The following is a 25,621-nucleotide window of genomic DNA, read 5'->3' as shown; positions in this document are numbered from 1 at the left end:
GAGCACACAAAGAAATTTAGGAGCACCCAAAAATATTTAGGAGCACAGTGAAAATATTTCAAGTAACAGAGTTTATTTTTAATTTTTTTTTAAATAAATGTATATTTGTACTGTGCGTGCATGTGTGTAAATTAGCTCTTGCTACAACCCTGCATGTTTACATTTTGTATTTTGCACTTGATGTTCATTAACATGTGCTGTCCCTATCAAATAAACTATCAAATCAAACTACTGCTACAAAAGGTTCAGTCACTTAACTTTAGCCCCTTTTATGCATACAATGTTTATGTTTTGGCTGTGTTGCTCTTCTAGAAAAATAATCCTTTCAGGGTTGCCTATTGAAATACTGTACACTTTCCTGATTAATTGAAAATGGGGGACCCTGATGTAAACAAGACGAAAGTCTTTCTCTGGTCTGCATCCCCTTAACAATTGTGTGTATTGAGCTGTACTGTATTGTACCCATTCTGCAATCTGTTAATAAAGTTTTCAATCAATCAATCAATCAATCAATCAATCAATCACACCTCCAGTACAGAAACATTGTTTGAGTTTGCGTGTCAGGTAGACCATTGATTGACAGTCGAGTCTGCCAATTACATCACATCGCTTGCACTCCGGCGCTGCAGCTGGACCCATTGCCCACCTCTGCTGTTGATAACGCTAGCCAAGTTATTATACACACAGATACACAGTGGGCCAGTGACTTTGGTGTAGGGGTGTAACAATGCATCGATCCTAAGGGGGAAATTCAACTGCATCGATTTGAAAATGTTAGAATAGATTATCGCAATTTTAATGTGTACACGTTATGTTATTGTCATGTCCGTTACAGCCAACACACCGACATACGCTACTGCATCAACGTTATGATTAACAAAGCAAGGCATTCGTTTTGTTGCATTAACGTTATATTACTATTGCTATCGATAAATCTAGGTGTTCTAAAATCTATTGCTATTGGTAAGAGAGAGACTATAATAAGTTGGTGTCTCGGAAAACGAGAGCCCTGATCGCGGAGTTTCAGGAAGTAAACAAGCAAAACGAGAGCTTCCGAATCTTGGTCATTTGCTTTATTTCCCATGAAACCAGTCACTTCACTCTACTGTGATTGGACCGTTGGCTTGAGTGCAATGTGGGACTTGTAGTTTTTTAACGATCTCGCAGCGGAGGAAAAAAAAGACGAGAGAGGCTATAATCTGTATTCGCACAGCGTGCGCGTAATTGATTTTTACGGTTCGCATACAAATATTTTTAGGGGCATATGCGAGCAATTTGGTCGCACTGTAGAGCCCTGCTACAGGGACATTGAATTATTATGTTGTGTTAATTACAGCTCAATGAAATGATAAGGTAGCAAGGTATTGACAAGGTATTGCTATTTATTCATCTACATCATTTCATGGAGCTGTAATTTACACAAGGACTCAATGTGCCCTATGACATCACTGGTGGCCATATTCAAACTCATTCACTCCCAATAACTAAATTAATGTGTGCAAAACGGTTTCGTTTTTGGATGTGTGTGAGATTATGTGCAAAATAAATCGGCATTGCTTTTTTGGTGAGGTGGCCCTTTAAAATGGTGATGATGGTGTTGTAGGGCAGGGCTATTCAACTAAATTGTTCAGGGGGCCACATTGTCAGAAACCCAAGGGGCCAGGGGCCGGACTGCCACGGCGCCTCCCCGTGCTATGAATATATGTACACTTGACACAACACGCAACCACATTTTCACAACTTTTATTTAACTACATAGCAAAAGTAGTATACTTTTCAAAAAAAGTGCTTCATTTATGTGCCACATCTGCAACATCTCCTGCAAAAAGTGCTTCATTTATGACTGTGCAACAACTGCAACATCTCCTCTTGACATTTCAATATAAAAATAAAATAAAAAACAAACAAGTGCATGATGTGCATCTGAACATTCTAACATCAACACTTGAACAAAAAAAACACATTTATAGTGCAGCTGAGCTTATGAAAAAGTGCTTCAGGGGTGCTCCAGTAGCACACCATGTTACCGCGCTGCGTCGCGGGACTCCGTGCTGCGTCACGGATCTGGTTGACTCCGAGTTCGATTCCCGGACTCGCCGTCATTTGCCGAATGTCTCCCCCTGCTCTCTCTCCAGTTTCACCCTACAACTGTCGGTCATGCTTGACCAGAAAAGCGATAAACGCTAAAAAATAAAGTAAAAAAAAAAAAAAAAAAAAGTGCTTCATGTCTGTGCAACAACAGCAAATCACAGCATCTTATTAGCACTTATTGTCCACTCTTAACTCTCAAACATCAGGGGGGTGGGGGGCAGACAGGCCTAGCCTACATACACACATCTAATGAGAGCGATTGCACTTCTTTGACTGGGCAATGGCAGAGAAAGAGGGTTCATAGGAAGTGAGGGCTACCCGCAAACAGTGATGCAAATGCTAATTTGTCAAGGAGGCACGGTTGCTTGTTTTAATGGCATTCATGTGAGAGAAACTGGATTCACAGGTGTATGTTGAGCCAAACATTGTTAGCACAGATATTGCCAGCGTTTTTATTTTGGGGAATGTGTTGAGATGAATACACTTTATCCAAAATGTTGTGGTGGATTCATTCTCAAGTGCCTGCTTCAGAGCAGATGATGCTTGCATGTCAATTATTTCAAGTTGCAGGAGACCTTCATCAATGTGAAGTGATGCAAGGAACTCTTGTCCTTTTGTGTAAATAGCAGCTACATTGGCAAATGGGTTGCTCACAATTTTTTTTTTAATTTTTTTTTATTATCATGTAATCTTTGGCGGGCCGGTCAGAATCATCCTGCGGGCCGGATCTGGCCCGCGGGCCGCCAGTTGAATAGCCCTGTTGTAGGGTGATATGTATAAGTTTAAAAAGCTTGTATTAATCACAGACTGCGACATGGATGATTGTGTAGAATAGAGAAGGTGCTATAGATTTGAAGTCTTCCCTGAAGAAGTCTTTGTACCCTAGCTCAGGGGTTCCCAAACTTTTCAGGCCACGACCCCCAAATAACGGTGTCAGAGAGCCGCGACCCCCACTATTATAGGAGGTAAAAAAAATTAAAATTTATTTTTATATATATATATATATTTTTTAATAAATGGTTGAAACATGCACACGTTCAAACGCACACACACTAATAAGCATTGGAGGCTTTTAACCAGGGCCGGACTGGGGAAATCATTCAGGCCAGGAAATATAGTGCAAAATATAGCCCCAGTCAGGCCACTTTTTAAGCAGGGGATCTGGGGGTCCCCCACCAGGACATTTCTTGTTACAAAGACTTCATTTCCTGCATTCTGGTGCAGGGATTTTCTTTATTTGTACCCTTTAAATGCCAGTGTTTGTGATGGCATCACAAATTATTGTTAAAAAACAGGCTAGCATATGTATGATTAGCAACAACACTGATTTTGATGGATTTTCTGTTTTTTTGTAATGTCAGATTGAAAATAATACAATCTTTTATTCAACTTCAGCCCTGATCATAACACCACATATTCATTTTATAATTCTAACCCTTTAAATGCCATTGTGTGTGATGGCATATATTTGCAATATATCAAATGCAAAGTAGATTTTTCTGGGGGGGATTATTACAGGCTAGCATGTGTCAATGATTAGCAACAACAGTTTTTTGTAAGGGTCCCGCCTCCACCAATCACATGCGGTTCCCTTTGTGTGTGTGTGAGAGCAAGAGGGAGAGAGAGATAGTTTTCCAACTTGTGTGAGTTGCAGTGATCTCCTGGTTGTTCCCCACCTAGGTTATCTAACTATTGAGCTGCTGCAACTAGAAACACTGGCCTGGCCTGCTTCTAAGTTCAGTGGCCTGACTGCATTCAAATTTATTTTTTTATTTCTTTGGGAAATCATCTGGCGACCCCCCCCCCCCCCCCGCGGCAGCTCGCGACCCTCTTGGGGGTTGCGACCCCCACTTTGGGAACCCCTGCCCTAGCTGAACAAATGTCACTGTTGTTTATTAGCTTGATCTTACACTTACAAACATTTTCCATAATATATTAATGTGTGGTTTTCATGTGGACGGGAGGCCATTCCCCCTGACTCCTCTCTTTCACTGCAGGAGGTTGGAGCGAGAGCTTCTCAATCTGTTCATTTTGCCTCAGCTGTTTCTTGGCACTGGCAGCAAGTAGGAAATGGTCTAGACCTCGCTCATTCGTCAATCGTCGTTCATTGTGTTACACTATTTTTAGCTATAGGGAGGTCAGAGGTGTAGTCTGACGTCACTTTAGTTTCCCGCATGGTCCACCCGTATAGGGATTTATCATTGGGAAAATAATACATCCCAAATGTATTATTGACTATTGTAATAATTCTGCCTCATGAACATTGGCAAGCTTTCCATTTTTGCACAAAATGAGTTGCCTTCTAGCACTAACATTATTGTTTAAGCATTTTTGGTTGAAATAAAATTATACGTAATTATTTTACGATTAATCGCTAATTGTTTCATGTTGAGTCTACAAAAATGTCCCCACCCTCTAGTTGCCACAGGTTTTGACCTAGGAGGCTGAGATTTGGCATGGAGGTTGTGCGTGCATGTGCATGTGCGCGCACACGCGTGTGTGTGTTCTCATGCCAATTGGCTAAATGGGGGTGTGGCAATGGGAGTGGCCTATTTCAAAAAGGTTACAGCTATTGTGAATTTGCGCTGGTTATCACATAATGTCTGCAGTTTAGCCTGAGCAAAGTAACGCAATAAGGAGTCTGAATAGAGCAGGCCTACATAATGGAGAGGAGACATCCCAGTGTTTCCCCTGAAACTTTGAACTTTTTTTTTTTTTTACATTTTAAAGTACTTTGAGAGCAAAATAAAGAGGCTAGATCTATGATGAACTTTGTGCTCAAAACACAAAATCGACTAGACTGCAGTGCTTTCTCCCTGCAGCCTTTTCCTCAGGTCAGTCTTTTACATTAAGCACCCCCCACAGCCCAAATGAAATGATAAAAATAATCATTTATAGTCTAGTTCATAGCAGCGGCGGTCCTAATTCGCCGCTGCTGAATGCATACACTGGAAACACTGATCCACTTTTCCACCAGTTACAATGTTAGATGACACAGTTATAGCAAAAAAGAAAAAACACATTCATACGTTGAGCTTTGACACCTGCTTTAGAAGAACATATTATTTTACCATTGTTGGTCTTGTGGCTACTAAAACTAAAACACCTCCATCTGAATGGTACCTCGCATTGTCCCTCGTTTGTCCTCTGCAGGGTCTCATCGCAGAGGAAGGGAAGTCGTCGCTGGCCCAGGAGGAGGACCCTGAGAAGTTCCGCGAGGCCCTCCTGAGGTTTGAGAAGTGGTTCGACCTGCCCCAGCAGGAGAAGCTGGTGACCTACTACTCGTGTAGCTACTGGAGAGGCAGAGTGCCCTGCCAGGGATGGCTCTACCTCAGCACCAACTTCCTCTGTTTCTACTCCTACCTGCTGGGATCTGAGGGTAAGGTGTTTGGTTACATAATTTACTAACTACAGTTTCTTCATAATGTTGATTATTGACTCTGAAGCTGAAGGGTCTTCCTTTTCTTGCTGCATTTATAAGTATGATCTCCGACCACTGGGTGTGGACTATTTTAGCTGATTCTTTATTGTTTATTCTTATTTATTGTGCCTGTATGAAATTGCTGATAAACGGTGTCTTGTTTTGTAAGCTTGTCGTCGCTGTAAATGAGGGTAACTTCAGTGTGTTACGAGTTGAAATAAAGGTTTGAAATTAAATAAAATTGATTATGATAGACTAGTGTGTACAAAAAATTAAGAAAGTGGTAATCCTTTTTTTTTGTGGTCATTGCTGTTGTGATTTTGCACTGCAGTGCACATACTTGCTTTCTGTCCTGAAAAGTCATGCAAACTGATTTAATTTATCTAATATTTGATACAGTATATATATGAAATATATTCTATTTATTCCAAACAAACAGCTGTTGCCGTCGGTAAACGTAAAATGTATCTCGTCCTGTGCACCGGGAATGTCCTAGAACAGCAAGTGTTAACTCATTGACCGTCACGCTCTTTTCCCATCTTTACTCAATGCGTTATTGAGTTATTGACCATTTTAGCTATGTTTTCAGACCCATCGTGTGTTCTGTATTATAGCTATGGAGACAATAGTATGGCTCATTTGACAGTTCATAGTCCATCACTGACTAACCATCATTTCTACATACTGTAGTTTGTGCACTATTACACGCTAAACATCGCCCCTTTCCAAAATGATCCAGTCTTTTTTCATAGATCGTGAGATATGACGCGTTATATGCAATATGCCCAAATCGTTCGGGTTGCTCGCCTGAAACCCCAAATACTTCCAAATCAAAGGTATATACCATGTACATATGTGTCTTCACAAAATCATCAATGGGCGAGGGGGGGCGGGGCGGTCGTTTTAACGCAAAACTGCGATCGTTACCAAAAGCATGTTTTAGGTCCTGTAAAATACGACACTGTGATCGGTACAAAAACATGTTTCAGGTTCGGTAAAATAGACAGGTTACTGTAGCCAGAAGGTACTCCAAAAAGAATAATCCCAGTGATCCCATCGCCATCACGATTACTCATGTATATGTCAGTGGCGGCTCGCCACTAGGGGCGCTAGGGCGCCGACCCCCCTGGTGAACCCTGGTTAAAATAGAGAAGAACAAGACATTTAATTTTTTTGTCTTTTGTTTTATAGCCCTATAAATAATATAAACATGTTTAAAATGAATAATATTTACTCATTTTAAGTATGTTTGTGTTTCCAATGCACAATATAACGTTAATATATAAAAAAATATATATCGTTTTCCTGAACAGGAAGTGACTCACTGAGCATAGCCGCATTTCTCCTAGCGGCTCCTAGCCGTATTTCTCGCCCGGGCTAGACGCAATAACGCTCTGAGTGCGTCATCGCTGTATCCGTCGCAGCCAATCAGTGCGTAACGCGCTGTGCGTTGAAATATGATGTATTATGTTGGAAACCGGGCGCGATTTGAAGCGGTCTAGGCAAACATCCATAGCAGCGTCAAGAATTTCCGTAGCCGCATTTCGCGGAGACGCTCTCTGATTGGCCGACGCCACTTTCTATGTTCCAATTCTAGATTTCTAGGTTGGTGGTAGATAGTTGTGTGTTGTTGTGATATGCAGCTATTTGTCTTAGAGCGTGACGGCAAGTTCTTTCGACGGTTAAGCTTAGGCACTCTTTCAAAGTTGGTTACGGTTAGAGTTTGTCTTAGAGCAGGGCGATAGAACGCCAGGTAGTTTGCAGGCTGTTAGACGCGGAAATGGGCAAAGAAATCAAGTACTTGTGCTTGTCTTGTGTGGTGCTAACACTAACAGCTAACACTTGGCTAACAAGCTATATGGCGGATGCAGTCTGGACAGTGGACAGTGATCTGGATATACATCAACAGTGGATTATACACTTTATCAAGCCCTCCTGCCCTGGACGTTTCAACTAAACAGTAAGTCTCTCTCGCTCTCTCTCTCTCGCTCTCGCTACACAGCTGTCTCCGAGAAATGCGGCTACGGAAATGATTGACTGTGCTTGCTGAGACGATAATAGGCTAGCGATGCAAAACGCGCTGCTGTGTTGTGAACTATAACATTAATTTAGCTTCTGCTGATGCATAATGAATGAATGGTGAGTTGTTTAAAATGATATACATGTGTTAATTATTTTATTGGATTGATCCGAGAGACAGAGAGAGAGATTGCTCCAGAGCATCTCAGAGCATTACATTTTAAACTCGACCTAACGTGAACCCCCGGCTGCGACCCACCAGGCTGCGATAGTAGGAGCCGCTACTGGTATATGTGTATACGCGTGTATACGGGAAATAGGTTTGAGGCGATAAAATCTCAGAGCGATCGCTCTGTTGCTCTGTCTTCTGAGGGGGAGGAGTTCTTGAAAAAAATTAAAAAAGACCCAAGGAGCTCCGGCTGAGTGTCTAGAACGGGGATCAAAGGAAAAAGATCAAAGGATCAAAACCAGAGAAAAGTCGGGTTTGGCGCTCAACCGTTGGCGACTTTTTTCGGGTTTGGCGGGCAAAGAGTTAAAGCATGAACTGTATATAGCTGGATTATATCAATCGGCGATAGAGAGTAGTAAAATGTACATTTATTTTTTAACATGTTTGAGATTATTACTTTAAAGGCTGTGAAGGACTGAATATTCAAAGATTCAGACACCATTTCACACACCGTTTCATCGACGGTCATAAGACATTTATGACCATTGAGATTATGCCATTTATGACCTACAGTATTATGCATCTATCTTTGTTTTAAGATTATAAACCCTTTTTACCGTTTGTAAACAATGATGACGTCTTGGCTCCAGAGGTCTCTAGGGACAATCAGGACGCAGCCATGCAACGTCCGATGACCCGTCTGCACATTCAATTACCCTCGCCTCGTCACATTGCTTTCATCCAGAATGGAGTATTTCCTGTGGAAATACAGCATAGTGCAATAATAGTCTAACCAGTTATGCAACATTAAACATAAAAGCTCCTGACCCAGCTCTAATGCTACATTCAAACTGCAGGCAAAAGTGGTTCCAAATCACATTTTCTTTGCTCATAATGTGACTCAGATCGTTTTTCTTTCACGATAGTGAGAACGGCACAAATCACATGTAATCTGATCTTTTCAATTCTGATTTGGGACACTTTCATATGTGGTCCTAAATCAGATACAGGTCTGATTCTTTGCAATGTGACCTCAGTCTGAACAGTTATGTGACTTTTACGTCACTCTAGATTTAAAAAAATCTTCTTCTTTATTGTTAATTTGCACATGCAGGTTCAGTTCAGGAGCGTGATCAGTTCACACTGGAATCTGATATTGGCCACATTTAAAGATAATTATCTGAATATAAGATCTGAGCAATAAATCAGAATTGAGCACATAAGGCTTGCAGTGTGAATGCAGCCTAAGGATGTGATTACATCCAGTCATGCGACTTTCCCATGATCTAGATTGACATTTGTCACAATTCTTTACGTCCATCTTCTTTATTGTTAATTTGCAGCAGCGTGACCAGTTCAGACTGGAAACTGATATTGTCCACATTTAAAAGATAATGTGAACAACAGCCAAACACCAAATCTAAGCAATAAATCAGAATTGAGCACTAAGGCTTGCAGTGTGAATGTAGCCTAATGCTCAGTGCAGCAAAGAACGAGAGCCGTGAAGTTGACACAAAACTGTGTGCCTTTTTCATGTTTTGAGACCTCTGTGATGGATTTCCATGCACGTTTCAAACGGAGGTCCTGAGGGCCTGTTTCAAAATGAACCTACTTTGAGTGATTCGCTATGTGAGAATTATCGCTGATAATCACCTTACCATAGTCGATAACACATTGATTAATACTTGCTCTATACAGCTGCTGCCTCTAAGGAGCGCCACGATACAGCAATTTCAGGGTCAAACCAGCTTATCAGGGGTCTCAGCGAGAACGACCAGAAGAACAACTTAAAATCGGGGATTGCCAAGCCACCATCCTGTTTCCTACGTTGAGTGGTAGTTCTTATGACTCTTGGGCATTTGTTATGGCAAATAAATTTAGATATCATAGTTTGTATCTTGCGCCAGTGGTCTATTGGAGGAGCCCCCTCACTACTTTTAAGGACTCGATTGCAGTGTTGTTTACACACACCTGCAACTGTCACCCAGCCTTTTAACTGTAAATAGTCTGTTCTGCTTTATGTATTACATATCTTGTAATTGTATTTGGTTTGTTTGATGTGTGTTTTAATTATTTCCCTTACCTCTGAAGGAATCCTTGTTTCTCAATGTGTATATAATGTAAATATCTGCATTATAATGTAAATATCTGGTGGATGACGGCATCTACTCATAGCCATCTCAGAGGAGGAGGACAACAGAGAGAGAGTGTGTGTTAGCAGCAGACTAATAGCAGAGCCCATGGCTCCGAGGTCGTCGGCAGCTTGTTAACATAAACACTGATAAGCACTGGTGGAGGCAGGTTTGGTCAGAGCTACGGGGAGAGTTTGACATCGATAGAAACGGACGTTAAGTCTGTCAAAGACTGCTGTTGCCATGGTAGCGTGTCCCTTAGTAACGAGAAGAGGGGGCAGGGCCCCATTGCTAGGGAAAACACATTATGAGCCATGAGTTTTCCGGGGTAAGTTAAGATTGAGACACGACGCACAGGCGAGCAGACGCGTTGACCAGAGACTTTGAGATCCCTCCTCACCCTCGCTGGGTGGGGGAGGGGAATATGCCACATCATCGCTAGCTTCGGCTAACAGGGGAGGTTTTGGCCGACGACGAGGCCCAGAACCATTTGACTAATAGCATAAGAGACGGTGGAGAAGAATGAATTCAGACTGTTCAAGGACATTACAGAGTTGGTTACATCTGGTACAAGGCTTTGTTTATGGAATAAACAAAGTTTTTCCAAGAAAGGTACCACGTTTGCCAGTGTCGAATTCTTCTGATTACGGATTGCATTAACGGGGATGACACAGTTGTACAGCCAGTATGAGAAGGTCGACTTCGGAGTAAGAGATAAACACAACGCAGAAACTTTACGAACACAGGTGACGAGGTGATACTGGCTGATTATGATCGAAATCTATCACCTCTGTATCTGTATGTATCAAATCAAATCAAATCAAATTTATTTATAGGGCCCGACAACACACGTTAATGTCCCCATGGGCCGTACAGATCTTCTTTAAACAAGTCAAGAAGAAAACATAACAATAAGTCAAGAACAGAACAAGAACACCATAAGGTGCAAACATTTTTAGATGGATGCAAATAAATGAAAGAATGCAAGCACTCCCAGACATACCCCACGCGAAGGTAAGGAAAAACTCACTAAAACCTAACAATAGGGAAAAAAGCTCCACAGGCAGTGTGGAGGAGAGAAACCTTAGAAGGGCCATTCAAGGGGGGATCTCCCTTCTTAGATGTTGGTGATAGTAGTGTTGCAGACGGACAGTTGGTAAGCATGCACTCATGTGTGTAGTGGAACACAGATGAGTGCATGCAATAGCAACTGTACATTTTGAAAAATTAAAGATAGAGCTAATAGCGATAGCAACTGAACATTTTGAAAGATTAAAGATAGAGCTGATAGCAATCTATTTGAGGCACAGGGGCGGCGCAAAGAGGGTCACGTCCTCCCCGTCTTAGTCAAGGGACATTTAACACTCCGGTCGTTGCTCAGGGACAGCCGGAGACAGGGAGATAGGGGGCGGCGCAGAGAGGGTCACGAACTCCCCGACATCATCGCGGGACATCCGGCACTCCGGTCACCACTACGAGACCTCCGGAGACAGGGGGGCACGCAGAGAGGGTCGCAACCTCCCGGCCTTCGTCACGGGACGTCCAACACTCCGGTCAACACTCCAGGACAGCAAGTCATAGGGAGACAGGGAGACGGGACAGGCGTTAGACAGCTCATGAGATTGTAGTAGGCGGACATAGCAATAGATACAAGTGGTAGGCATATATGTGAATGGAGTAGATATATGAAGTAGGCGTATTATGTGAATAGAAATGGAAGTACTTAACCCAGCAATGAAACCGCATTGACTGTTAATCTGTTAACAGTCTGTTAATACTGTTAATCAGTTGACAGGACCACGGACAGACGGCGGTGAATAACTGATCCAAGGCCTCGGAGGTGCATGTAGAGCAGTCACTACAATCTTGGCCAAGACCCCGAGGCATCCATCACCTTAGTCAGCGCCAGGAGACGGGCACTCAGAGAGAAGGGGGGGGGGGGGGAAGAGGGGGGGGGGAAGAGTTAGAGAGTTCCCATGTTTGTGGTGCTGCAAAGGAGCAGACATGTAGTACCCTGTAGTGCCATGTAGTACCCCGTAGTACCCTATAGTGCCATGTAGTGCCATGTAGTGCCATGTAGTACCCTGTAGTACCCTGTAGTACCCTGTAGTGTCATGTAGTACCCTGTAGTGCCCTGTGGTACCCTGTAGAGCCATGTAGAGCCATGTAGAACCCTGTAGTGCCATGTAGTACCATGTAGTACCATGTAGTACCCTGTACCCTAACTAAACTACCCTGTAGTAAACTACCCAGTGGTACCATGTAGTACCCTGTACCATAACTAAACTACACAGATTAATCTAAAGGTCAGTCCCCGACCAGGTGAGATCAGGGTAGGTTGAAGGAGAGAGAGAAAAGATGAGTCTTAAGCAGGGATTTAAAAGCTTCGACAGAGCAGGCGCCCCTGATGACGGCAGGTAATTTGTTCCACAGGTAGGGAGCGCGGTAGACAAAGGCTCTGTGGCCGGCGGATTTCTTTTTAACCCTAGGGGTCGATAGAAGCCCCGCATTTTGTGAGCGCAGAGCACGAGCGGGCGAGTATCGGGAGATGAGATCGGATAGATAGAGCGGTGCAAGCCCATTTAAAATTTTGTAGGTGAGGAGTAGCACTTTAAAGTCAGAACGGGCTTGGATAGGAAGCCAGTGTAGGGCGGACAAAACTGGTGTGATGTGATCAAATTTTCTAGTTCTAGTTAGTATCCGTGCAGCCGCATTTTGCACGAGTTGAAGATTTTTGATGCTTGAATTAGGTAGGCCTGAAAAAAGTGCATTACAGTAGTCCAGACGTGATGAGACAAAAGCATGAATCAGGGTTTCAGCATCAGCCAGAGTTAAAATGGGGCGTATTTTTGCGATATCGTCTGTCACTTTTCTATTATTAAATTTGTTTTGGTCCGCCTTTCCCTGTTACCCTTAGAGAGGCCGTTTTGTCCTCTCACCAGGCCGTCATTGTAAATACGATTTTGTTCTTAATTGCCCTGCCTGGTTAAATAAAGGTTAAATAAATAAAAAACGAAATTCCATGATGCATTTCCTTTGATGCAAATCAGGATTTTGACGGGCCACGCTGTTCCCTTGTTTTCAACGAGGAACGCTGATGATGTACGAGACCGGTGAAGAAGACGAACCAGCCTTCATTGACCCTTGAAGTGTCTCGTTATTGTGATCCCACAGTGAAACTGATCGTCTCCTGGGACGAGATCTGGAGGCTGGAGAAGACCACCAACGTCATCCTGACGGAGAGCATCCGCGTGCTTGCTCACGGGGATGACCACTACTTCTCGATGTTCCTGCACCTCAACGAGACATTCCTCATCATGGAGCAGCTGGCCGACTACTCCATCAAGCGTCTCTTCGACAAGGAGACCTTCCACGGAGTGCCGGCCCTCTCTGACCCACTGCAAATCACCAAGAGGTTATTTATTTACATTCTACATTTACATTTAGTCATAAACTGACACTTTATCCAAAGCGACTTACAAGAGAGGCCTATCAAGCGGGCAGAAAAGTGGCAATTTTTTAACTTGAAATGAGGACTGCATACTTTTTTTGCAAACCAAAACAACATACTTTATACTTATAGCACATGCATGAGCCTGGTCTCTTTTGAAAGATAACATTCTGAAGTTTCTGATTCCAGAAAAAAATTCACTTTTAGTGCTAACGTAATAGAGTAACATAGGTCTGAACTTGAGTTGTAGAAAAACTTGTTACTCAAGTTTTTCTGTAGTAGTTAGTAGTCCAGAGGTAGTATTTCCCCAGAAGGTGGTATGGCTTACAAATCCAGACGGAGCCATAGCCTGAAGCCTTATGTAGTACCTATCCACATTTCATAAAGATCCATTCAGAAATTAGTGATTAGGAGTGATTTTGGTAAACTGTGTACAAAGAAAAACTCAGTTTCCTCATAGACTTCAAGTTTCTTCAAGTTTCTTTAATAGTTGTCATACAGAAGTACAGAATACTTTTATACAAAATGCTTCTTACTGTTACGTTCCAGAGACTGTGCTAGACAAGATAAGTATGAAATAACATAGTATAGCATGTAAATTAGAAGTAAAAAATGAGGTCACAGTGTTCAGTATAGACATATGTACAATGTTCGATGCAGAATAGACGTAACTGAGTTACCATATAATATACAATATACTATGCACAATACAATAATATACAATACTCAATTCAATTCATTCTGCTGTTTTTCTCTTCCTGTTTTTTTTTTCATACATGCATGTGGGGTATCATTGGAAAGCCACACTCATTGGCTACAACGATCCACAATCATTTTCGAGATCGGATCTAGATTGACGGAACTACTGCAGCCTGAGTCGGGAGTGGTATTTTTGCGCAATCACGTGTACTTTGCACAAGCCTCAAATACCGGTATGTAACTCGAGAACCGCTGAACGGATTTTGTCAGATTTTGGCGGATTTTGTCGCTATCGACAGGCAACAAATAAGCCTTCAATTCGATATATATATTGTATTACAAAATATGCACACCCGAGCCACTAGGGGTCGTCAAAGTGCCGGTTGCAAAAAGTCTGAAAAACATCCCACATATGGGCAGGCTAAGAGGTTGAGAGACGATCGCTCTTTTAAGGCTGTGGCCCCCAAGCTGTGGAACCAGCTACTGCTGGAAATCAGAACTGCCCCCTCGCTGAAGACATTTAAGTCCCGACTAAAAACTCACTTTTACTCCCTAGCCTTCAATAAACCCTGATTTTCCCACACCCTAACTCACACACTCCCATGCAATTTTATCTTGCCCCTTCCCCCTTGTATCTCTTCTTGTGTTCTTCTGTCCCCTGTGTGCTATATTGTACTTTGTGCTACTCTATCCGTGTGTTGGCTTACTGTTGTCTTATTCTCTGATTGTACTGTCTTGTACTGCTGTGCCTTTTAGTATTTTTGTATTATGAGTTTTTATGCTTTGACTACAGCACTTTGGTTGGCTCTTAGTTTTTAAACATGCTGTATAAATAAATGTCTTGACTTGACTACAAATTGTGAACAACAAGTTAGCAGGAGGGGTACATCTCTGGCAGCTAAGGATAAGTGGGATAGTTTGTCTAGCAGTGTCAAACTTGGAGTGCATAGTAGTGTGCTGGAACCGGACTCATCAATTATGGTCGTAGACTAATATTCATGATCAATATAGGTTTAATAGTGACACACATAGTACAATGTACATGTATGTGAAATGAGCTTGGCTGAGCGGAGTGTTCCAGTGGCCACCAGGGAGAACACTGAGGGAGAGCAGGGGACACTGAGCAAAGAGTAGAGAGGGGTGTGAGCTGTAGCCCTTTGGCTCTCACCAAGGTGCAAATTATTGCAAATGTGTGTTTTTAGTCGACGGTGGAAAATTGGGTAGGTTTCAGCTGTCCTGACAGTGGTGGGAAGTTCATTCCACCATTCTGGAGTGAGGACAGAGAATAGCCTGCTTCGCATTGATGACCCCCCAGGAGCCCAAATAGGAGTTGGTCTCAGGCGGCTAGAAGATGCAGAGCGTAGGGGTCTTGAGGGTGTGTAGTTCGAGACCATTGACCGGAGGTAGTAGGAGGGAGCCGTTCAATGGTCCTGAACAGCTTCAACAAAGCAGAACAAAGAAATGTCAAATCCCAGAGAAGTTTTATTTTTTTAGGGCTGTCAGTTTATCGCGTTAATTTGATTAATTAATTACACAGCAAATTATCGCGTTATGAAAATCTACTCAAAATTAATAATTAATTTTAAATATATTTTTTGATCTCATTCATTCCATAAGAACGTAGAATAAACATTTACAAACTTTTTTTTTAAATGGTCCATTTGCATGTTCTTGGTATCTGATTCTAGGGACATCTATGGATCTCAGGGAATGTATTCCCAGTGTCAGAAATACGGTGTCTGTTACTAGGCTTGAGTAAATTGTAATGAACCAAATGAGAATATCAATAAATATATATATATATTTTTTTTTACTGTGAATAACACTATGCTAAAATTGACCAGACCTGAAAAATCTAAGCAAATGAATAAAGGGAAGATGATTAAACGGAAGGTTTTGTAGATACAGTACTGAATTCTGCCATCCAGACACATGCAATTTGAAATATGATTATAGAATATAAAACATCAGGCCTAAAATGGATATGTGATTAAAATGCGATTAATTAGATTAATTAATTACAAATCCTATAATTAATTAGATAAATTTTTTTAATCGCCTGACAGCACAATTTTTTTTGTTTATTAACTCATTCAACGCCAGTCACGAGTATAGTCAGGTTACTAGCCAACCGTTCAGCGGCAATCACGAGTATAGTCGGGTTTTAATCGTTATTTCTTTTATTAGCGATATCCATTCATTTTCATCCATCCAGCCTGATGTTATCGTTGGGAATGGGTCTGAGCTCGCAAAAGGGCAAATACTGCCCCCTATCGTCTCCCGGATGGTATTGCACATCATTGGATTGTATTGGCTGGGGATGTGCAAACAAAAAAAAAGTCCGGTCCGGGTTTTGCTTCTCGGGCATGCAGTGTCGTTGTACCACGTTGACTGGGGGGACTGGGAGCAGCGTGGATTATGTGTTTTGGACTATAACGTTGGATCAACGGACGCGATCGATATTTGGAATGGCGATCAGGAATTTGATTAATCTTTTTGCAGAACATCTGATGTGAGGTAAGGACTCTATGTTACCAGTTTTGGGTTAATCAGATTTTTTTTCATAGCGATCACAACATGTCTGTGTGTGTGTGTGTGTGCGTGCCGTTGGCGCTGAGCAAGGCACGGATAAGCGATTTTTCAGCCCGCTTTTGTATCGTGCATAAGGACACATATACTATTGATAATCTAGCGTTTATTTGAAAACTATTCATAAATCAGCCGAAAAATGACAACATGTTTTGTGTATTCCACTAAAGGGCTATTATCGCGTCTTTCTCTGGAATTACTAGAAATCTCCAAAACTATACTCGTATTCAAAACAGTATAAAACGGAAATGTACAGATGAAAAAACAATCCGTTTCATACAGTACATGTTGACTGCAAGTCATAGCCATAATTTAAAGGGGAACTATCTTATAAATGGCCTTTTTGAGTGTTTAGCATTGTTTCCTAGCTATGTGAACTTATATTAATATGATCTATGTCTCAAAATTCTCATATTGGCGCATTCTTCCAATTCTCCTCTCACAATATTCACCCTCACTGAACTGAGTCATTTGAAAATGTGCGCGATATGTGATGTCAGAAAGACACCGCTGCATGTTAATGTTCAGGCGGCGCCGGCACGGCGCAGTGGTTTAGGAGCCCAGGCTCAAAACGGCTCGAGATCTTGAGGTAGAAAAATGCTGTTTTTGAGGACTTGATTAGAAATACAAAACAATGAATAAAAAAAAAATATATATTACAGAGACTCACAGGAATTGTGTAAAAGTGCCCAAATAGTGAAAGAAATAGTAAAATAGTTCCCCTTTAAGATATATTTTAAGCACTCGCAAATTTCCCTGTCCTTCCATTGATTAAAGCGGTGGTGGCGTGGTAGCCCTAATTTGGTCATATGGGTGTGGCGGTCAATGAGTTAATGTCCTTGAAATGTCCTTTTTAAAGGTAGAATCTGCAATGCCATCGAACAGCGACCTCTAGACAAAATAACCCCTCTTAGTATTGCACATTGTTTACATTAGTTGTTTTGGACTGATGTTTACTAACTTATAATAACACCCCATTTAAACAAAAATGCAATAGCAAGCTATTTTGTCTAAATGTGCCTATGCAATTTGCATACAGGACAAACGGGTCCACTGACGACGCGGTCTCCCAGGTACTGCACAGCACCCTCTCCCACCTTGACCGTCAGAAGGGGGGCTATGTGAGACTGTTGTTCATTGACTACAGCTCAGCGTTCAACACCATAGTCCCCACCAGACTGGTGGACAAGCTGATCGAGCTGGGTCTGAGCTCCGCCCTGAGCGCCTGGGTACTGGACTTTCTGAGTGAAAGACCCCAGGCGGTCAGGGTGGGGGGTCAGACCTCCAACACCATCACCCTGAGCATCGGGTCCCCCCAGGGCTGTGTTCTAAGCCCCCTGCTGTACTCACTCTACACACACGACTGTGTGGCCAAGTTCAGCTCCAACTCCATAGTGAAGTTCGCAGACGACACGGTGGTGGTGGGGCTGATCTCGGACAACGACGAGAAGGCCTACCGGGAGGAGGTTGAGGTACTGGAACGCTGGTGCCAGGACAACAGCCTGCTCCTGAACATTGGTAAAACCAAGGAGCTGATCGTGGATTATAGGAGAGGACAGCAGGAGACACACACACCACTGATGATTAACGGGGCTACCGTGGACAGGGTGAGCAGCTTTAAGTACCTGGGGGTCCACATCTCAGAGGATCTGACATGGTCAACACACATAGACACAGTAGTAAAGAAGGCGAAACAGCGCCTCTACCACCTGAGACAGTTAAGGAAGTTCAGAGTATCGGGGAAGATACTCCAGTCCTTCTACTCAGGAGCTGTAGAGAGCATCTTGACCGGAAACATCACTGCCTGGTATGGAAACAGCACGGCACAAGACAAGAAGGCCCTACAGAGAGTGGTGCGCTCAGCCGAGCGTACCACAGGTATTGCACTACCTCCCCTGCAGGTTCTATACAACAAGAGGTGCAAATCCAGAGCCTGCAGGATAATGAAAGACCCTCACCACCCCAATAACAGCCTGTTCCAGCTGCTGAGGTCAGGCAGACGCCTGCGAACCCCAGCTACTAGGACAGAGCGGCTTAGGCTCAGCTTCTTCCCCCAGGCCATCAGAGCCCTGAACAATGAACATTGAGTGCCACAGAACACTGAACTATCCACACACAAGCACACATGAACACACACACGACACGCACGCTGTGCACGCTCACACACTAGCAGCCACTTAACACTTTAACATGAGCGGGCACACACTCATGCCACACACTTATGGCCAAAAGGAAAGGCCACTTTAAATTAGAATAACAGGAACAGTGTATTGCACTACCAAAGCTACCTAGCATGTCCTATATGCTCTGTAAATAACTATGTACAGATACCGAGATGTCACACCATGTTACCTGTTTATTGCACAATGTTTTTTTTTTATTGGATTCTATTATATGTTGTAACACTGTATTGCACATCGTTGCGGGCAAGACCACCCGCATTTCATTGTATACTTGTATGCCGTGACAATTAAAACTCTTGACTTGACTTGACTTGGTAATGCTGTTTGACTGCATTACAGATTTGACATTTAATTGTCTCCCTTCGGGTAAATTGTGTCCGTCGACAGCACCACATTCCATGGACAGAAGAAGGTCAACAAAAACAAGAAAACATTTATACGATTGATTGATTGATTCATTGATTGAAAACTTTATTAACATATTGCAGAATGGGTACAATACAGTACGGCTCAATCAGTGGCGGAACTTTGGTCCCAGCGGTGGGGGGGACATATTAGGGGGCGTGGTCAGTGACGTCGCAGGGGGGGGGTCGTTTTTTTTTTTTTTTTTTTTATATATACATTTTTTTTATATAAAATATATATATTATATAATTATACTTGTAGTTGTATTGTCTGCGAGACATCGTCACCACGCAACACGTCAAAATGCTCGCTATCTGCAAACAGCTCCACTGTCTGTCAGTCATAACCAACACTCTCGTTCACTAGGATACTATGATGAATTGAAAATGGGGGACGGTCCCTGATGTAAACAAGACGAAAGTCTTTCTCTGGTCTGCATCCCCTTAACAATTGTATGTATTGAGCTGTACTGTACTGTACCCATTCTGCAATCTGTTAATAAACTTTTCAATCAAACTTTTCAATCAAAACAGCTGCCCAACTCCGCGCTCTGAGCGTTCTGATGCACACATCACAGCCCAGTTTACCCCACCTGGCTGTTGCGCCCTCTGTGTCACTGTCGCAACAACAATCGCTGCAGGAGCGATAAATAATAACACACATTACCTATTCCGAAGACGGTAAAACACAGAAGGTGGTCTTGCGTTCAGGAGTGGTGGAAACGCCTTCATGACAACATGAATGTCCAGTGAGTCCAGAATATCCTGATGCATATGCTGCGCCTGCAGCAAGTCCAGGTTATTATTATTAAAGAAATCAGATGAGACATTTATTTTCTGAGACGCAAGTAAACACACTCTCCACTTCAGTCAGTCCTCCCTCTCTGCAATTCGTTCCCGCATACAACATCGCCGACAGATATATTCCTTTACTGCGAATTGTCCCAAAACAAAAACTATTCCAGGCCGCTATTTCTTTACCAACGGATTTCCAGTTCCAACTGGTTAATGCGTCGGCTACACTACACGCTGCTTTAATAACACTGCATTATCGAGACAGCGCCCCTATGTATGACTTTGAGGATCTGGCAATGCATTCCAAGAGTAGGGTAAATCTGCAGTGCCGGCACTGTGTAGTAGCGAGTCACAGTGCTGGCCGCCAGGCCGCGCAGTTGCAGCGGTTTGGAAAACATGGGGGGGACAAATACTGCATTCTGAAATCATGCGGGGGACATTTTCCGGGGACCCCCCGCAAGTTACGCCCCTGGGCTCAATACAAACAATTGTTAAGGGGATGCAGACCAGAGAAAGACTTTCGTCTTGTTTACATCAGGGTCCCCCATTTTCAATTCCTTTATATATATTTTTAATACATGGTCTCCATTTATGTAGATTTTATTGAGCTGGATGAATATGAACAACTTTACTGAAAGGAACTTTTTTGTAGCAGATTTATATTTGTCAAGCTTGGGAGAGAATACTTTGTCTAAAACCGAGCTGTAATCTGTATTCATGTAATCTGTATTTAAGTAATGAAATGTAATGTGTAATGTAATAATGGAACAATGCATCAGTATTTCTGGTGTCTTATAAACCCATGAGGGTTTGGCACTTTGTGTTAGGGATGCTCGATATTGGCTTTTTTACCGATACCGATATTCCGATATTGTCCAACTCTTAATTTCCGATACCGACATCAACCGATATCAACCGATACCGATATATGCAGGGTTTCCCCGTCCAAAAAACTGAATAATTTCAGGTAACTAATAATTTCACTGGATATATATATAACAAATATTGTTATTGTTTTTTATTTTTTTTAAACCGATACCGATATTTTCCGATATCACATTTTACTGCCGATATCGGCCGATAATATCGGTCGGCCGATAATATCGGACATCCCTACTTTGTGTGCATGACACGAAAATATAACAATCAATCAATCAATCACTTACATAACAGCAGATCCGTCTCCCTCTCTCTCCTCCAGAGGCCTAGAGACCCATGCTAGGAACGAGCAGTTCCGGGCGTTTTTCAGGCTTCCCAAAGAGGAGAATCTCCTGCAGGTGCACGAGAGCTTCCTGTGGGTGCCCTTCAGCCATTTCAACACACTTGGCAAGATATGTCTGTCCGAGAGCTACCTGTGTTTCGCCAGCCAGGATGGCAGCCAATGCCATGTCATAATTCCCATCCGAGAGGTAAACCACGATACACTGAGACACAATATGAAACCACTATTTAACATTTCCTGTTTCCTTTTGTTGTGTTGTTTGAAAGGATAGTCCCTGTCTTGAGGAAGCCTGTCATATTTGTCACAGTCGTTTCGGTCTACCCAAAAAGCACTTGCGTCAGTGTTTTGGTTTATTGGAAGGAGAAAATGCTAGCAATGCTATTGGAAGTCAATGGGGACATGCTTCATTAGCTGTGTGAACGCGACTCTGTGCTACAGAGACTGTAAAGTCTGGAAGGAGTTTATTTATAAATCCTTTTAGTCCATAATGAATTATTTGTTCGCCAGCTTGGCGCTTTCTTGATCGCACAGCACACGCTTCTAATTGTATGATGACTCAACTTGCCGCATGCACACTATGACGAAATTAGGGAAATTGGAAAGTTTCTTTGGAAACAACCCAGGTGTTTGGCCTAATTTCATCACAGTGCGCACACACCAATTTGATTTATTATACTATTAGAAGTACGTGGTCAATCTGCGCCATCCACGTGTATATATACGTTTTTTCTCGCCATGAGTTGAACGGCAATCATGTTATTAGATTGTTTGATCTTTTTCCTTTGATCCCCACGCTACAGACTCGCCTGGAGCGATCTGAATCATTTTGGCACAGCCACATACGCTTGAACTGCAATGCCGATCGAATATCACCAGATGGCAGTATCGTCTACCATTTGAACTCGGATAGTCTAGTTCAGACAGTGTCTGTCAATGATCCCTTTCTGTCCTGACTCGCTCTGTGGGGGAGGAGCTTTTCCAAAGCAATCGCAAGCAGATCCGCTCGTCTCAACCTAGTGTCCAGTGAACAACGTGTAATTACATAAAAACTTGTAATCGCGATCGCCGATGTTATCATTGGAATTATTCTTTTTGGATTACCTTCTGGCTAAGGTAAGAACCCCCTATGTCTATTTTACCGAACGTGGAACATGTTTATGTAACGATCGCAGTGTAGACAAGGCTTTTTCTAACGATCGGATTTTCGGGGTAAGAGATTCTTTCGGAAATGGGCGATGTTCAGCGTGTGATAAACCACAAACTACATTGTGTAGAAACAAACGCCTTTTTACATGCTGTACTGCAAATAGTGTGTCAAATGAGCCATACCATTTTCCTCATAGCTATAATATAGAATATACAAATAGCTCCTCAAAGATCATGAATTATCGCGAAAACAGCCACGAAAAGACGGCCTACTAACAGCAGGATGCGCGGCCAGTGGGGCAGAGAAACATTTAAAAGTGTAATTTCAAAAGATGCAAAATAATAAAAAAAAATTTGTATAGCACATTTCATACAGTCAGTGCAACTCGATGTGCTTCACAGAAAATAATTGCAAAGAATAATTTTAATAATTAAAAAGGCAAGAAACAAACTCAAACTAAAATAATAATAATAATAAATAATAATAATAATAATAATAATAATAATAATAATAATAATACAATATTACATTGAATAAAAGCAATGCAAAAAACCTAGGCAAAAGTAATGCTAAAAAGGTGTCTTAACTCATTGACTGCCAGGGATTAGCCTTAGCCCTGTGGTAGCATTGCCACGCTTTAAAAGATAGGACTGAGTCACCTTGTTTGTAGAGCTTAGGGCTGTCCCTGAATAAGGATTTGTATAGTCGACTTGTAGTCGCCAAAATTAGCCGATAGTCGGCTGTGGGGGTGCTTAATGTCTAAAGGAGTGAACGGAAGGCATCTTGTTCTCTGTGAAAGCATGCAATTGGTCCACTGATGGATACATCTTGATATTTGTCTAGTCTAGTGTGTTCATTAGATGGGTGAACTCCTCTTTCAGTGCCTCTGTGCCTGTTTTCTTAGGCAGTTAGTCTCTGGTATGCATGCCATTAGCGTTAGCCACGCTTCTAGGCATCTTTGCTTTTGGAAAGAATGATAAATAAAAAAAAAAAAAATTATAATGATATATATATTTTTTTTATTTTTTTGCATTCGACTAAGAGGTTGGCAGTCGACTTCGACTAATTGGGGTCAGCCCTAGTAGAGCTATAACTATATTCTAGCTATGGATACAATACTATGGCCCATTTGACATCGAGTATCTATCGTTCAATATGTGAAAAAGAAATAATCTTTTCATCCATACATCCTTGATTTATACCGTGGTGAGTATGGTTTTAGATTGGTCTGGGGTAATTCCTGAAATGCTGAGCAATAGCCTTATGCGTGTATTACACTAAAACCGATGCCATTTCTTGCCTGTACCCGCTATGATTCTCAAATCAAATATATATCAAAAGTATTATGTTTCATCATGAATGCATGAAAGGGGGGGGGGGGGCATACGTTGTGGACTAACATTATATACACACGGTCGGTTCGCATTGAAGACATGCTTGGATCAATGCAAGATTGATATCATATAGCCCTTACCTTGACTAGGATGTAGTGTACCCCAAAAAGAATATTCCAATTATCTGATCGCCATTCCAAGTATTGATGTCCATCGTGTCGCCAACATAATCCACTACACATCATGCATCGGGGGTATTTGATTCTTCTCAATCCGACCGTTATAAACGCTGAGCTTGAGCAAAAAGAAAAAAACAACCCGGACCCATTAGATCACGGGTCTCAAACTCGCGGCGCGCGGGCCAATTGTGGCCCGCTGGATGATATTTTGCGGCCCCCTACTTGACATCAACGTTTAGTGTTAGTGCGGTCGTTGTGTCAGTTGGATGTTTTATTTATTTTATCACTTGTAGGCTACCATAGCGCAGGCTCATGACAGCAACGTTACATTAGTGACTTGGTTGAAACGTGATTCCGGAGTGATACCAAGTGGAAGGAAAATATATCTAGTGCGTATGGCAGGCATCCTCAAAATTCTCCGCTGTCTCCTCTGCAAGCAGTGCTCTGCCTGTCTGTGTCTGTCTGGCTACTCTGGTCCAATCACATTCAGCATCCCGTCAGCGTTTCTCTCTCCCCACCCACAGTCTGCGAATCAGAGCAGAGTAGGTCGGGTCTTCACGGAATGCGTGTTGTCTTTCAGCGGGTCCCAGTCAGAGCGAGTTGACAGCGCATCTACTGGTAGTCTAATCTGCAGGTAGTCTAATCTGCAGGTACTGTAGCTAGTAACCTCGTTCACAGTTTTATCCCCGTGAGATAAATGTAGCTAGTAGCCTAGTTTCGCCAGCAGGCAGTTAGTAGAAAAATGTGGCATGTTCAAAGAAAGTAAAAGAAAAGTCGACAGTGAAAATCGCTGCAATTCAAAGGTGCATGGACTGAAAAATATGCATGCATCCTCCCAGCACCAAACCAATGTGCCTAATATGCCAAGAAACGGTAGCTCTTGTGAAGAGTGGCAATTTGAAACGATCAAGCTGCAAGCTGAATTATTGTTAAAGCTATGTCACAACGAGAAAAAGCAACCAAGTCCTCACTCAGTTGCATGGGTGTTGGCTAAACACAAGAAGCCATTCTCTGATGCATAAATAATAAAATAATGTATGACTGAAGTGATGGAGACCATGTTTGAAGGCAAACAAAAGCAAATCCTCCTCAGATAGCACAGCAACCAGAATAACTGAAATACTGGCTGATGATTTGATTAAACAGCTTTGTGATAGAATTAAAAAAAATGCACAGTGCATTTCCATTGCTGTGGATGAGTCCACTGACACCACTGAGAATGCTCAGTTGCTGGTGTTTGTGAGGTTTTAGTGAGTTTGAGAGAAGATTGGATCAGTTGTACTTTTTTTTGGAATATTTTAAACCCTTTTTTTGTGGAATATTTGATGCGTCCCAACCTCACCCAGACTCTACCTCCAGCGGCCCCCAGGTAAATTGAGTTTGAGACCCCTGCATTAGATCGACCCACAAGCCAAGATACAATGTTTCAAAGGGTGCTCGATACCGCCGCCTGGGAGGATCTGGCCGGTACTGCACCCTCGGCGTTGCCTTCTACCGGCAACATACGGGTCCCTGACATTGAATAGGATATTAGAATCGGAAAAAAGGAAAAACGATCTAATAACGTATATATACGTGGTTGGTGTTCAACGGTCGTCCGCCAAACACGTATATAAACGTGGTTGGCATCCATTGAGTTAAGCTTGGAGCCCTATTTTCTGAAAATCCACCTAAAATACATACCTAAGTAAATGGAATATTGCTCCACTTCTACAAGGACAATTTGCATATTCTTTGTATCTAGGGACATCTATGGACCTCAGTGAATGTATTCCCAGTGTCAGAA

At 42.4% G+C, this 25,621-nt stretch overlaps 1 protein-coding gene across 2 annotated transcripts in view; it reads left to right on the top strand.

Annotated features, from left to right (window-relative positions):
* tbc1d8b (TBC1 domain family member 8B) overlaps positions 1 to 25,621 on the top strand; it is an 82,772-nt gene that overhangs the window by 20,731 nt on the left and 36,420 nt on the right. For both annotated transcript variants that reach the window (XM_084320248.1, XM_084320249.1), the window contains exons 4-6: positions 5,245 to 5,470; positions 13,007 to 13,247; positions 21,155 to 21,362. In XM_084320248.1, coding sequence (XP_084176374.1) covers positions 5,245 to 5,470; positions 13,007 to 13,247; positions 21,155 to 21,362 — 675 coding nt within the window. The remainder of the gene's footprint in view (positions 1 to 5,244; positions 5,471 to 13,006; positions 13,248 to 21,154; positions 21,363 to 25,621) is intronic.

The sequence above is a fragment of the Notolepis coatsorum genome (genome assembly GCF_963971535.1).
Source record: "Notolepis coatsorum genome assembly, chromosome: 8".
NCBI classification, from domain to species: Eukaryota; Metazoa; Chordata; class Actinopteri; order Aulopiformes; family Paralepididae; genus Notolepis; species Notolepis coatsorum.
Note: the sequence above shows the minus strand (reverse complement) of the source record. Positions and strands in the feature narration are given on the sequence as shown.